Source organism: Salmo salar, chromosome ssa11 (genome assembly GCF_905237065.1).
Source record: "Salmo salar chromosome ssa11, Ssal_v3.1, whole genome shotgun sequence".
Classification (NCBI taxonomy): Eukaryota; Metazoa; Chordata; class Actinopteri; order Salmoniformes; family Salmonidae; genus Salmo; species Salmo salar.
The window spans coordinates 100,788,390-100,804,813 of NC_059452.1; the positions used below are offsets into that span (position 1 = coordinate 100,788,390).

Consider the following 16,424-nt stretch of genomic DNA (forward strand, 5'->3'; position numbering starts at 1 on the left):
AGATGCAGATTAAATACACACCAAGATATGTTACAGATACTATAAACATTTCCGTCATTCAGAAAGTTAGTGAATACACAGCATCCAGCACAGCAAACAATCAATGAAATGTATTTTACAAAAGCCCTTTTTACATCAAAATAATAACCACAGTGGCTATAGAGGGTGCAACAGTTCAACACCTCAGGAGAAAATGTCAGTTGGCTTTTCATAGCTGAGCATAAATAGGTTGAGAGAGATTCGAAACACCAGGACCGGGACAAGGTAGTACATCTGTTAAAACGGGTAAAAGAATCAGTGGAAAAACAATTTCACTCCAATTCCCTTTATGGGTGGGTGTATCTTTGAATTCGCTGTTGAATGACCTGCTCCTTCTCCATTTTCGGAAAACCAGCCCGCTCCCCCAAAGTGATTAATAGTATATCTTGACTCGCACTGTGGTGATTGTGATTCTGAGCTCTCAGGTTCATACAGCGGGTTCTGATCTTCACTGATCTCACTCACCATCAGCTCCATCTGTGGCGTATAGGGGCAGGACTCGGTTGTATACTGATGGTCGTCAGCGCAATCTAGCTGAGCTCTTTAGTGATGATCTCAGTGGAGGTCAGTTTGGGTCAGTTTGGCATGCTGTAGAAAACGATTAAGGCATCGATTAGGTTATAGTTATATTCAATAATCACTGCATATATTTGAAATAAGCAAGCCTTAGAAATAACATGGATTTGCATGTACCTCCTCTGCCTCCTGCACAGTCTCCTCCAGGATGAAAACAATTTCAGGGATGAAGATGACAAATCAAATCAAATTGTATTTGTCACATGCGCCGAATACAACAGGTGTAGACTTTACAGTGAAATGCTTACTTACAAGCCTTTAACCAACAATGCAGTTTTAAGAAAATCCCTAAGAACAAATAATTAAAGAGCAGCAGTAAATAACAATAGCGGGGCTATATACAGGGGGAACAGGTACAGAGTCAATGTGCGGGGGGCACCGATGTCGAGGTAATTGAGGTAATTATGTACATGTAAGTAGAGTTATTAAAGTGGCTATGCATAGATAATAACAGAGAGTAGTGGGGGGGGGGCAATGCAAATAGTCTGGGTAGCCATTTGATTAGCTGTTCAGGAGTCTTCTGGCTTGGGGGTAGAAGCTGTTTAGAAGCCTCTTGGACCTAGACTTGGCGCCCGGTACCGCTTGCCGTGCGGTAGCAGAGAGAACAGTCTATGACTAGGGTGGTTGGAGTCTTTGACAATTTTTAGGGCCTTCCTCTGACACTGCCTGGTATAGAGGTCCTGGATGGCAGGAAGCTTGGCCCCGGTGATGTACTGGGCCATACGCACTACCCTCTATAGTGCCTTGCGGTCGGAGGCCGAGCAGTTTCCGCCAGGCAGTGATGTAACCCGTCAGGATGCTTTCGATGGTGCAGCTGTAAAAGCTTTTGAGGATCTGAGGACCCATGCCAAATCTTTTCAGTCTCCTGAGGGGGAATAGGTTTTGTTGTGCCCTCTTCATGACTGTCTTGGTGCGCTTGGGCCATGTTAGTTTGTTGGTGATGTGGACGCCAAGGAACTTGAAGCTCTCAACCTGCTCCACTACAGCCCCGTTGATGAGAATGGGGGCATGCTCGGTCCTCCTTTTCCTGTAGTCCACAATCATCTCCTTTGTCTTGATCACATTGAGGGAGAGGTTGTTGTCCTTGCAACACATGGTCAGGTCTCTGACCTCCTCCCTATAGGCTCTCATCGTTGTCGGTGTTCGTGTCTTAATGCATGGTAGGAATAATTTGACCACAAACAGTGTGTGTGAACCCTAAAACCCTCCCTAACTGGCTAAAGAAAGAGCGACAAAGGCGTGCAAGGCAACAGTGACTTTTAACACTAAAGTCCAAGCCATAAATCGTGGCAGGAGTGCTGAGAGCATATGTGGAATGAGCGTGGAGAGAGAAAACGGTTCAGGTGAGAGACTTGTGTACGTGGGAGAATCGGATGTGGTTTGGATATCGAAATTGTGACACAATCAAGGGCCATTAAATGGGACAGGCAAGAGTTACATGTGCCGTCGGGAAGATGAACTGGAAACGATATCTGAAAAAGACACGCTAGAATGATATGTGCCGGGAGAAGGGAAGGGGGGGGGTCTACACACTGCTAATCATTTAGATTAAGTCTGCATTGAGATACTGATCTTTCATTACCAGGTCACTTATGACAGGAAAACAGGAATCAAGGGGGCTGTAATGAGAATCTTTATTACTGGTACTAAAAGGTTTTGTTTATAAATGTCCATTTTAATAGGGATGATGTGTGCCAAGTTGAGAAGTGTGAATTTGAGTTTTGGAATTAAAGTAAGCACGAAGGACTTATTCTGAATTTGGGTTGGATAATTTATGAAATGTTTTAGTTATGATTTGGATATAGCAAGAGTTGCTTTTGAACGGTGAGGGTTGGGGCACTTTTTACATTTATTATGCCTAGGGAAGCTCTGGAAACCTTATCTCTAAGTATCCTTTGACAAGGAGGTTGTTAGAACTTACTGGATAATAGCTTGAAGGTTTTTGTTTGTTTTGTTTTATTATGTCATTAGAATTTTTATGTTAAATTGTATTGATAAATAGAGATGGCTGGATGATATAATTCATTGCATATAAGGCTTATAGTCTGTGTTTTGCGATAACACCCAATGATGGAAATGGAGAGGGCATAAAGACAAACAATACATTGACATAGAACGTAATAGATCGACGGTTCTTTCCCCAGTTTTAGTCACGTCGAAGGTGGTGTAAAGTTATTAAATATGTATTTTTTCTCTCTTTCCTTCTGAAGTCAATATGTTTTTAGGTTTCGTGGAACATGAGAGTGATCATTGTTCCAGAGCAGGAACTGATCTATATTGACTAATTGATTTGAGAATGTTTTAGTATGTTTATAACTGTAGAAGTGCATTAGGAGTAGTGACTAGTGTGTTATGGGTTAGATGGAATGATATATGTAGGTTGAATATTCTTCCAACTCATTAATCTCTTTCCCTGTTTATAACAGCCAGCGAACTCTTGACAGATTACAGGCAGTAGTTATTCTCACGGCAGTCGCTGTAAGGACAGTAAGTGAAGGAGGCTATAGGCATGGGCCGTGATAGTAGTAGCAGGGGTTATTTTAGTAGCATTGCTGGGATATCAGTTTGAGGACTCGTGCCACATGGATTGGTAACTGGGAGACTAATGGGAGTACAGGGAGGGCAGTTATTCAAATGTCACAAATTAGTGATCTTGCCAGAAGAGGAGAGTCTATGTTGTCAGGAAATGACCCATGTGTTGCAGTGTGTATATCCTCAGGTGAAAGCAGAAATAACCAAGTGCACGGGCTGAATTCTGGAGATTGAGTGTACATCCAGATACACCAGGAAGGGGGTGTTGGGACAGCGTTGGTCTGGTCCACACACAGTACTCCTTACAGGACCTGCAGCGGTAAAGATCGTCATGTCTCTCATCAGTGGGTGCATAGGTCTCACGTGAAGTGAGGTCCAGCTGCATAATGGGTGAGCTTGAAGACACCATGACAGAGGAAGCAGAGCCAAAGAGAGAGAGAGACTAGATTCCACTGTAGACATGCAGATGGGTTGGGTCTGGGAGCTACTTGTACTCTTGTAATTGTACTCTAAACAACATTTTGAAGGCATCGATGTGAAAAGCATATACAGTGCTGCGTTCTCAAGAGGACGTAGCATTGATTAGGGATACGCACTTGCCTATCAGGTGGCAATAGAGGAGATGGGGAACAAAGTGAAAATGAAATGGCTTGGAAACACCTGGGGCCGGAAAGGGGAAGACTGGGCGAAAGCATGAGGAGGCTTTTTAGGGCCTTCTGTCACGGTTGTCGTAGAGAGGAGCGGACCAAAGTGCAGCGTGTGTGTCGTTCCACATTTTATTTTCAGCGTGAAACTATGCGATACATAAACAGAACTAACAAAAACAACAAACCGTGACGTAGAGGTCAAACACACTACTCAAAGATAATCTCCCACAAACCCAGGTGGAAAAAAACCCTACTTAAGTATGATCTCCAATTAGAGACAACAAGGACCAGCTGCCTCTAATTGGAGATCATCCCAAACAAAACCAACATAGAAATACAAAACTAGAACATGAACATAGAAATACAAAACATAGAAAAACACCCCCTGTCACACCCTGACCTCCTCTACCATAGAAAATAACATCTTACTATGGTCAGGACGTGACAGTATCCCCCCAAAAGTGCGGACTCTGACCACACCTAAACAAAACAACAACCCCCCCCCCCAAAAAAAGGGTGGGTAACTATTGTCAATGGCAGCTCTGGTGCAGTACCCATAACCTTCTCACCCGCGGATCCTCCCACAGAGGAGGTGGCTCCGGTTCGGGGCGTAACCCCCGCTCCGCCCGCTGATCCCTCTGCTTCTGTACCACCGGACCGTGGATCGTCGTTGGAGGAACCGGACTGCGGATCGTCGCTGGAGGTTCCGGGCTGCAGGACGGCACTGGAGGCTCCGGACTGGAGGCCGTCTCAGGAGGCTCCGGACTGGAGGCCGTCTCAGGAGGCTCCGGACTGGAGGCCGTCTCAGGAGGCTCCGGACTGGAGGCCGTCTCAGGAGGCTCCGGACTGGAGGCCGTCTCAGGAGGCTCCGGACTGGAGGCCGTCTCAGGAGGCTCCGGACTGGAGGCCGTCTCAGGAGGCTCCGGACTGGAGGCCGTCTCAGGTAGTATGTGCCTGATTTTACGACTACAGACAATTATAAATTGTGTTATTTGCGGGGAGTCTTCGTCATTTGAGTAGCTTTGGTGGTTCAGTGGTAGAATTCTCGCCTGCCACGCGGGAAGCCCGGGTTTGTTTCCCGGCCAATGCACTAATTGACTAAAAGCTGGGTTTTGTAATAAAGATAATCTAACGTTTTACCTAATGATATATAAGGAGGGCATTTGCACAACATGTTTCACAACAGCACACAACAAAACTCCAGAGACATATTGAGCAACCAACTGATACCAATCACGACCACACACACACACTTAGGTGTGTTGGACTCCGAGGACAAAGGACACTGCCAAGGGCCAATGGGAAGTCGACACCACCTGGAGAGTGGACCGTCCCTCCACTCATCGACCAGTCAGGAGAGCGGACCTACTAGACTCAACGTCAACACACTGTTATTTCATTGTATAAATTGGATGTACACTATGTTTCGGGGCTCTCTTCTGCTAGTTCCCTATGAGCTAAACGAAGGAGTCCGTGCACGCTTTGCCAAATATCTTTGTCTCATAATAAACTGCCTTACTATAAACTGAATCCACCCGGTCCAACGTCTTGACTTGGTCTCCTTCTCAAATAACTAATCATCAACAGAATCTGATTGTAATTCAACTATTGGTATGTTTTGCCTGGAAAGATACGGTCGCTAGTGTTTGTTTAAGATATAAACTGAACATTTTAATAGCTTGTTTAGTTTAAATTGAAAGACAGCGAGACGATTTCGATGTAATACGTTGTCTGTTGCCTAAATGGTCTGCTGAAATAACATGTTGAGAAGAATCAGGTCGTATTTAAATAACTGAATCAAAGAAGAGACATTTACCTGAATCTAATGAATTCTAATAATAGCGGAGAGGTAATTGCGATAGTGTGCCCACCGAAATGTGTTTTTTATTCTTATGGATTGACTGATGTATTTTATAAATATGGCGCTTTACATGTTATTTTTAAAGTCTTGGACATTTCATAAATGTAAAGGCGAAAGAGAAGAGAAAGTTATAACGTTTGTTTTTAATCTTACGATAGAGGTAAGGCAGAACGTTGTTTGAGTATGGGTTATATTTTTGCCTACTGGTAAGAATAGGAGAGTTGGTTGTGCGCGCTGGGCTATGTTGGGCTGTAATGGATTCAGGTGTGAATAAGGAAATGTTTTGTGGTAAGTTTCTGATGATTGTTGCTTGGTTTTATTGTTTAGGTAACACCAGTGAATTTGAGCAGGAAGTTTAATGTATTCTAACATTATAATATGTTTCCATTACGTGGAACAATGTCCGGTCATAACTGAGTGGAGGGGGAGCCTGGACATTTAGAATCTTGAATACAAGACATGCTTCGGTGTATTGCACAAGGTTTTTTCCAACTCAGGAGCTCATGCTTTCTGAGAATGTAACAGTGATTATAGCTATTGGGCTTCCTATCAAGCACTTTGAGAGCCTGTTTGCAGACAGACTGAATTGGTTTTAATGTTGTAAAGCAAGCTTGGGCCAAACTAGTCAGGTAGTATGTTAAGTGGGGGAGTATCATAGATTTGAAGTACAGTTTTGTTACCTCTGTAGTCAAACAATTTAATATGTTTTGGAAATTAGCTAGGTTGAATTTGGTTATTTGAGTTATTTGAGTCATTTGCTTTTTAAAAGAGAGGTTGGAATCAATTATGATGCCGTGGTACTTAAAATCAGATACCACCTGGAGCTTTTCCCCTGATACATAGACATCTGTCTCAGGGGTATCAGTTGTCTTCTTTGTGAGGAACATGCAGACTGTGTTTTTTATTTTTTATTGAGATGCAAACATGAGTCCCTGAGCAACTGTCACGACTGACTTGGACTAGTGTAGAGGCGGAATCAGATGCAGGAGACAGAGGTGCTGGAGGTGAGTGTCTTTTAATAAATCGACACACACAAAAGGCCGTAAGGCACAGGGCGCTACATACAGTCTGCCTGGGAAAAACACATTCCCATAAAACACAAAAAAATATTATCACACGGCACAAAAAGCAAGGGGCGCAGCCCGGTAAATCTTCTGACAAAACTGTCAGTGAAAATGTACAAATCACGTCCCACCGTCCTGAGTGGACAATAAACAATCCCGCACAAAACCCCAACTGAAAACACACACTAAATAAGCCCCCAGTAATGACAGACACAAAACAGGTGCGGAACAGACAGACAAAACCAAAAGACACAGAAACAACGATCGGTGGCAGCTAATAGGCCGGCGACGACGACCGCCGAGCGCCGCCCGACCGAGGAGGGGCGCCACTTTCGTTGGATCCTGTGACAGCAACTTTGTCATCTGAACCATTACAGTAGTGAGTTCTTGTGTAGCTTGTTATTTGTTATCTGAATCCATTTATCACTGTATCATCTGCATACATTGGAACTTCAGACCCTGTACAGACAGAAGGAAGATCATTAATGTACGAGCTGAACAGTAATGACCTTTGGGGCATGCAAACATTGTAGCTATGAGTGGAAGAAAGTTAGTTTTGACTATTAAGCTGAGACAGCACCACATTTTAAAGGTTTTAGATTTGTTAAACAACAGGTTTGTTTTTACAAAATGTATGCAAAAGGTTGAAATGATTAGATTGCTGGAAAGGGGTTATGGGTTTGTTTATTGTTTACTGTTTGTTTATTTTAGGTGTTGATTTCACTTAATTAAACATTGTATTATCTGATGTGTTTGAGTAGGATTCTTTCATCCGGGATGGATGGAAGTCACCTAAAGTATGTATGTTTAAGGAGACATAGGAGAACACGTCTACCTTTTTATTAAATGCCTGGGATTAAATATCACTGATTCCTTACGCTGAGAAATTTACTATATTTGTGACAGGAAAATATTATTACATTTAGATAGTAATGATACCAGGATGATTGTATCTAAGGGTAGCGCATGTTCAATTAAGCATACATATATACATTGATGTAGATTAATACTAATGATTAATGATTTGAGGGAGTACAGTGGAATTATCATTAGGTTATGTTTGTAGTTAACTTTTGGGTTTCTGAAAGTGTTTTGTGTTTTTCCTGGGAAAATGGGGGTTTCGTTGATTCTCTTTGGAATGTTTCCTGGGGCTATAATCTTGGGGAGAGTGAGTGAGATTGAGGCCGTAAACTACCAAATTGAAAAGGCCTGGAAATGTTTTGTTTGTGTTTATCTTAGGGTTTGCAAATACCCACACACAACACATTTGTTATGACTATTTGTTGGTGGTTTTAAAATACTATGTTTGATTTATGTCTTCTATTTCCTTTGGGTTTGGTGAGTTTTCCATTTATCTTAGTGCCAAGATATCTTAAAGGGGCACACACACACACATGGCATTTTTATACGTTTTATTTTCTGAGTTTTAATTAAAGACGTGAATTCTTTTGATAAAGGAATGTTCTGGGAACCTGGGATACAACATGTAGGAAATGTTTGACTATTTTTCTTTAATTTGTCTAATATAGTGAACACTTCTTTGAAGGGTTTGTATGACCTATGACCTCTATCATGACTTTCCATTGTGGTTTGATCACCCTCATTGGAAAGCCATTTGGATAATCAATTTAAGGTAATTTGTAATACTGATTTCAAGGTAATTTGTGTAATTGATAATTATTGTGGAGTTCTTTTATAGTTCTTAGCCATATTTGTAATTTGGACCAATGTGAAGAAGGAGAGGGCATTGCCTTTGACTAAGGGTAGGCTGCTTTAAGTCTATTTTCCTATGACCATATGGGTACAATAATTGTTCTTTGTGGAGTTTTTCAGAGTAGTGATTTTAATTTGATTATGTTATTTGAAATTTTGTTTTATCTTTTGACCAGTAGTAGTGTTTTTTTATACATTACTCTCATGGAGAGTTATGTGTTAAAAATGGGGGAGGTTTTGGATTGAAGTAAACACACCTTGAGTGATGTGAAGGAGTGTCTTGTTGTGTTGTTTGTTTGGTTCTAATCCCGATGGTTATAGGTCTAACTTCCTGATTCTGTGCTCTGCGATGAAGTTGACAGTGTGATGGGTAGTATAAGCCAATTTGAAAGAATAGTTTCAATAGAATGTGTTGTTATTTTCTTTGACATATGTTTAGACATATGCTAGCGTCCCACCCGCGGTACACACTATTCAACAGCCAGTGAAATAGCTGGGTGGCAAATTCAAAACAACAAAAATCTCATAATTCAAATTCCTCAAACATACAACTATTATATCCCATTTTAAAGATACACTTCTCATTAATCCAACCACATTGTCTGATTTCAAAAAGGCTTTACGGCGAAAGCATAACATTAGATTATGTTAGGACAGCGCCCAAAACTTCCAGTGAATGAGCACATCAATTTACAAAAATACTAATCTTAAACGTTGATAAAATGTACAACTGTTATTGAAAGAATTATAGATACACTTCTCCTTAATGCAACCGCTGTGTCAGATTTCAAAATAGCTTTACGGCGAAAGCACATTGTTCAATATTCTGAGTACAGAGCTCAGCCATCAAAGCAAGTTATACAGTTACCCGCCAAGTTCTGAAGTCAACAAAACTCAGAAATAGTATTATAAATCTTCACTTACCTTTGCTGATCTTCGTCGGAATGCACTCCCAGGACTCTCACTTCCACAAGGAATGTTAGTTTTGTTCGATAAACTCCATATTTATGTCCAAATACCTCCTTTTGTTCGCGCGTTCAGATCACTATCCAAAGGCAAAATGCGCGAGTGCAAAACCAGAGCCGAAAAGTCCAAATGTTCCATTACTGTTCGTAGAAACATGTCAAACTATGTTTACAATCAATCCTTAGGGTCTTTTTAACATAAATCTTCGATAATATTCCAACCGAACAATAGCATATTCATTACAGAGGAAAAAGAAGGAACGGCGCGCCTGCGGTCCAGCGCAGTAAACAACTCACTGGTCCCAGGCTTGAGACAGCTCTTATTCTCTCCCCAGTAACAGTAGAAGCATGAAACAAGGTTCTAAAGACTGTTGACATCTAGTGGAAGCCTTAGGAAGTGCAAAATGACCCCACAGACACTGTAGTTTGGCTAGGCAATCAATTGAAAAACTACAAACCACTTCCTGGTTGGATTTTTTCTCAGGTTTTTGCCTGCTTTATGAGTTCTGTTATACTAACAGACATCATTCAAACAGTTTTAGAAACTTCAGAGTGTTTTCTATCCAAATCTACTAATAATATGCATATCCTACCTTCTGGGCCCGAGTAGCAGGCAGTTTAATTTGGGCATGTCATTCATCTGAATTTCCGAATACTGCCCCGTCACTAAAAAGTTACGAATAATGGCAAAAGTAATAATTTATCATATAGTTAATGAATTGAACTAAACTGTTGTTCTGATCTGTTCTTTCGAGGTTATCATGAAAAGTGACATCAGACAGTATCTTAATGCAGTGTTGTGGAAGCTGGTCATGTGAAGGAACCCCATGCAATGAGTTATTGTTTTTGTGATTTTTGGTTTATGTAGAATATATGCATTTTCTATGTGAATGAAGGTTCTTAAATCTTGTAATTTTCTTTTATGTTGAGAGGACTCTCAAAATGGGGGAAATGTCATGGAAATTGCAAGATTATGTGATAATGCTTGTATTGCATTATAATGGTTGTTTTATTTGACAGAATAGAGTATTCTGTTAACTATTGTGTGTTCTACTGAGGATGGGCCTCTATGAAATAACACCGACAGAGGAGATTTACGAGCATTCCAGAGAACATGAGGTAATGTTTGTGCTATACCGTACCAGGGTGAGATGGTTCCAGTTTGGGGTAGGAGGACCAGACACTGGTCTATACAATGAAAACTGTTGACACAGCAGATGCTGTCTGCTATGTTTTATAGATATCTTTCATACAAATCTTAACCTTGTGACCATTCTATGTATCTGTTGTTCGTCATTGTCGGGTCTTTGGGCATCATTAAAACCGAAGACTTATTTTTATCAAATAACTCTGTAATTATCATTACGCGATTAACTGATTAATCGTGTAACTGTAATTAACTAGAAGGTCGGGGCATCAAGGAAAATATTCAGATTACAAAGTTATAATTTTCCTAATATAACTTTCCAGATGTCATAATATCTGACCTATGAGTCTTCTGATTTAATTACTTATTTTTACCTCGTCAGTCTCATTCCAAACATCATAAATTGTTGTTATCTGCACGAACCCAGTCTTCACTAAGTCATCCATACATCAATTCTCTTAAAATCATTTATTTACTAAACTAAGTAATTCACAGAAAGCATACAAAACAGTAGGTATCGTCACAAAGAAATGGTAGCGGAATGTGCCCTAGTGGACTAAACCGGCATGGCGGCTTGTTAAACAAAAGAGTAGTGGGGGGTCAGCTGAGAAGACCCTACAGAGTTGATAAATATTAACAATTGATATGCTAATCCTTTGCACATGAACGCTGACTCATTCGTAAACAATTGCAATCAATATATATTTACGCTCAGTGTGTCGTCGTGATCTTTGTTGGAAAGGTTTGTCCTCTTGGAGAGTTCCCTCTCTCTCTCTCTCTCTCTCTCTCTCTCTCTCTCTTGGTTAGAATGGATCTTTCAAAGCGACATTCATTAATGTCTTTATAGAATGGATGTTTCGTCGGTCTTCGCGTTCAATGACACCGAATTTCTAGCTGCAGACTAGTAATTAATATCAAAGACTTGTTATTATTCAGTCGGTATCGATAGTCTAAAATTTTAACCACGTGGTATGGTTAAATTTCACTAGAGGAATGCATGGTCAAACCGTGGCTCTCTCTTCTGAGGTAAGCTGGTCTAAAGAAAGAAATTCTGGGTGGGGGTTTTATACTGAACATAACAACATGACGCCTTGTCCTGTCTGTGTCCCTGGGGGCGTGCTGATGACTTAGTTAAGCTTTGAACAGAAATACAATTCTCTCACATTAACATCAGTACATAGCATCTCATCATATTCCAAATAGGTTTATCCTTATTCATTACTTGTATACAACCATTTAGATATAAGTCTCATAGCTGAGGCTATTATATAAACATTATTATGGTAATATGGCAATATTGTCTCTCATGAGTTGTCATAAAATTGTACCAAGCAGACCAGTTCGTAGCTGGATTCTTCACCAATCTTTTATACCTTCTCCAGAACATAAATGTCGTTTGCTTCTCCAATTCTGTGAGGTGGAAGAATCCTTTGTTCTCTATACAAAACCCACTCTGTCTCAAAACTGTGGCCTGTTAGGCAGGACATTCCCTTTGGAATTTACGACTGCCTTCACACAGCCTTGTGTCAGAAGTATAGAGGTCGGGGGATGGTGCATAGAAAACCCAGAGGGCAACATCATGACATCATGTAGGTTGAGAGGGTATATCTTGGCTATAAAAGACCTTTGTACTTTTGTTTTATCACTCTCAACGGTTCATTAGAAATGGTGCATCGTTGAAAGTCATTGCTATTGCAAAGCTCTTATTAAAGATGTAGTTTAAGTATAACTCTGACTGGTGTGTGAAGTTTGTTTCTCCTCATTTGGTAATACAGAAATTAACCACCACAGTTCAAAGATTTTGATATTCTTTTATAACCCAACCCTGATCTGTACTTCTCCACAACTTTGTCCCTGACCTGTTTGAGGAGCTCCTTGGTCTTCATGGTGCCGCTTGCTTGGTGGTGCCTTGCTTAATGGTGTTATTAATTATTATTATTATTCTAACTTTTTTTATAACGAGGAACATCGACTGAGACCAATGTTTCTTTTACAGCTGGGCCCTGCGTATACATGTTTACACATATAGTTTAGGTACAATGATTAAGGAACTAAACAAGACAAACAAAACGATCACAGATAACACAAAAAAATACAGCAGAATACATTTACACATCGGTTATTCCCCTAACAGCACAAAAACTTGCATTACCCAAAACATTTACAAGCAATACAAAAATAAAAATCCTCCAATAAATATTTAAAATGGGCAAGGAGGACAAGAGTCTCAAGTTTAAGTTTAGTCTGCAGGCTATTCCATAAGCGGAGCGCAACAGGAAAAGGCAGCCATACCCAACTCTGTGGAAATCGCATAGGCCTTAAAGTGTAATCCATGCTAGATACTTGGTTTTAGGAATTCCAATTCTAATATTGATGAGTGATGATAAATAAGAAGGTAGTTTATTCAGAAGTGCTTTATAGACAAACACGAGAGCATGTTGTTCTTGTCTCATGGACAGCGAAGTCCAACCCATATTTTGAAATAAAACACAGTGGTGAGTTCTGTAGCTAGCACCCGTAATAAACCTAAGTACGCAATGATAAGTAGCATCCAGCGATTTAAGTGTTGATGCCGTAGCATGCATGTAAATAATATCCCCATAATCTATAACAGACATAAAAATAGCTTTCACAATTTGTCTTCTATTTGTCCTGTTTCTATAGAGGAAGCCTAGCTTGATTTTTAGCCGTTTACAAAGTTCGTCAATATGCATTTTAAAAGACAGTTTATCATCCAACCATATCCCTAAGTATTTATTTGCAGAGAGCTGATTAATTGTAGAACCATCTAAGCTCGTAAGTGCAAGTGTATTTTCAACTAACTTTTTGAATCTATTAAAAATCATAAAATGTGTTTTCTTTGCATTTAAAACAAGTTTCAGCTGTATAAAAGACCCTTGTAATATCTTAAAATCTGTCTCCAATAGTGATAATGCTTGGTCAGCCATTGAAGCGATAGAGTACATGACAGTGTCATCAGCATATAAATGAATTTGACACTTTCTTATCTCATCACCGAAATTATTTATGTAGAGAGTGAACAGTAATGGACCAAGTATAGAACCTTGTGGGACCCCATTAACCAACTCCAATGGCTCTGACTGGATGCCATCGACTCTAACAGCCTGACTTCTATCCTTTAGATAGTCATGAAACCAACGACAGGCATCCAATCCCAGTCATATTGATGACAGCTTACTCAAAAGTATCGCATGGTCTACAGCAGGGCTGTCAAACTCAAATACCCAGTGGGCCAAAATGTAAAACCTGAACAAAGTCGCAGGCCAACATTGAACAAATGAACCTTTTAATATGGACCCAAACAAGTTTTGCTTTAACATTGAATATGGAACAAGCATCGCTTATTACCATACAATATATAATTTAATAGTGGAGACATGCAAAATCGAATTTCAAATGAAAAAACACATCAATGGCATTCATTTATTAAATAAATAACATTTAAATAAAAATCGTATGCCTCTTTTCTATTTGCAGCCTTCTGATTTAAATACCAAAATAAACTTTTTCCACTGGCTAATAATTTTACAAATAAAATTATAATAAATTAATCAACCATTCAAGCCCATGCCTTGTAGCAAGAAAAAGTGCACAAAGAAAACGTTAATTATTGCACACTGATTTAATCTGATGTGCCCAAGCCAGATACCTGGCATCTCTTCTTGGATGCTAGTTCATCAATGTCTGGGCTCAGGCTCTGAGCTGAAGAAATCCTCAGTATCGAGCGAAGGTGTTCATCAGTCAGACGTCTCCTGTGAGTTGTTTTGGTCATCTTCATCGAGGAGAAAAGTTGCTCGCATAGATAAGTGCTGCCGAACATGGAGAGCATCTGAGCAGCTTGGGTGCGGAGCTGAGGCATTGTGTCAGGGATGAACCGTGGAAACTGTGCGGCGCCCACAGCAACATACTTTGACTTCAGCGTGTCGTTGCACTGGAGTTCAATCAGCTCCATTTGGATGTTGGTTGGTGCATTTTCCACATCAACTGCGAAGGGATTACTAAGCAGTTCAAACCTACATTTCTGGACATCCAAGTCGGCAAATCGCCGGCTAAACTCAGCGGCGAGAACACTGAGTTTTTCAGCAAACTGTGCGCATGGGAACACGGCGGTAGAGATTTGCGCTTTTATGGTTTGGCAGCAGGGAAAATGGCAAGGGTTTCCTTGCAGCATCTGATTCTCCCACAGGCACAGTTTAGTTTTAAAGGCCCTCACTGCAGCATACATGTCTGTGATGATGCGCCCCCGCCCCTGAAGCTGCAGGTTCAGCGCATCGAGATGGCTCGAGATGTCACAGAGAAAGGCCAGCTCACACAGAAACTTTTGCTCCCGGAGCTCTGCTGTATCCTTCCCTTTGGTTTCCAGGAATTTACATATTTCCTCACGCAGCTCGAAACATCTGTTCAGTACTTTTCCTCTGCTTAGCCATCTCACCTCTGTGTGATACGGCACGTCTGCGTATTCCGAACCACACTCCTCTAGAAAAAATTTAAACTGCCGGTGATTCAGACCTTTGGCTCTTATAAAGTTAACTACCTGTGTTACTGTGGTCATAACATGTTCCATCTTTAGGGCTTTGGCACACAGTGATTCCTGATGTATGATGCAGTGGTAAACAGTTAGCTCACCTGCACAGTTCTCTTCCTGCATCTTCTCCCGAACCATGCCCACCAGTCCACTCTTTTTACCGCACATCGCTGGCGCATCATCTGTCGTTAATCCAACGAGTTTATCCCACGGCAGCTTTATTTCAGTTACACATTTGGAAACCTCAAAGATTTCCTTTCCTGTGGTTGTGCCATGCATTGATTTGAATCCCAATAGCTCCTCCGTAACACACAGATTTGAGTCCACTCCACGGATGAAGACTGACAGCTGAGCAGTATCAGATGCGTCGCAGCTCTCATCCACAGCGAGGGAGAACGCAACGAAATCTTTTCCCTTTTCCATCAGCTGGTCATACAGACTGGTGGCAAGATCACATGTGCGATCAGCTACTGTGTTCCTGCTCAGGCTCACGTTTGAAAATGCTTGCTTTTTCTCTGGGCATACGAGGTCACAAACTTTCATCATGCACTTTTTCACGAACTCTCCCTCATTAAAGGGCCGGGCTGATTTTGCGATCTCTGCTGCCACTATATAACTAGCCTTTACAGCAGCCTCACTTTGTGATGTGGCTTTTTTGAACATATTCTGTTGTGAAACCAAACTTATTTTCATCTCCTCTACTTTCTGGCTCCTTTGAGTCATGTCCAGGTCCTTGTATTTGTCATGGTGTTTCGTTTCATAGTGTCGTCTAATGTTGTACTCCTTACTTACAGCCACGTTGACTCCACAAACAAGACAAACAGGTTTGTCTTTTACAAATGTAAACAGATATTCTGCCTCCCACTTGTCCAGAAAGCTCCTGTTTTCTGCCTTTCTTTTCGCCATTTTTGGGAAGGGATAGCGCGCTGACAGTTGTAACGTCTATGTTGCTATGACTACTGTCACAGAGGAGAGGGCGTTTCTGGGTCCTGTCCTGATTGGCGCGCGAAAACAACAGCAGAGCATTATGGGATTCGTAGTATTAGCGGTGAATGCGCTGTATAATACCGGCGGGCCAGCTCTAGTAGTAATTTGGTATTGTCTCGCGGGCCAAATATAATTGCCTGCGGGCCAGAGTTTGACACCCATGGTCTACAGTGTCAAAAGCTTTAGACAAATCTATGAACAAGGCGGCACAGTACTTTCTATTATCTAGGGCATTAGTAATATCATTTACAACACGTACAGTGGCCATAATAGTACTGTGTTTAGGTCTGAAGCCAGATTGATTACTAGAAAGAGTATTGTTAACAGTTAAAAAAGATTGTAGTTGC

The 16,424-nt window shown here is 41.0% G+C and overlaps 1 protein-coding gene across 1 annotated transcript; it reads right to left on the reverse strand.

Annotated features, from left to right (window-relative positions):
* Window positions 1–13,834: 13,834 nt before the first annotated feature.
* Window positions 13,835–16,202, reverse strand: LOC106563826 (general transcription factor II-I repeat domain-containing protein 2-like). Its single transcript, XM_014129725.2, has one exon. The coding sequence runs from the start codon at window positions 15,994–15,996 to the stop codon at window positions 14,188–14,190; it is 1,809 nt and encodes a 602-aa protein (XP_013985200.2). The 5' UTR covers window positions 15,997–16,202; the 3' UTR covers window positions 13,835–14,187.
* Window positions 16,203–16,424: the final 222 nt, after the last annotated feature.

Excerpts from the sequence above, each read along its gene's own strand:
- LOC106563826 (XM_014129725.2), bottom strand. The coding sequence starts at position 15,996 with ATGGCGAAAAGAAAGGCAGAAAACAGGAGCTTTCTGGACAAGTGGGAG.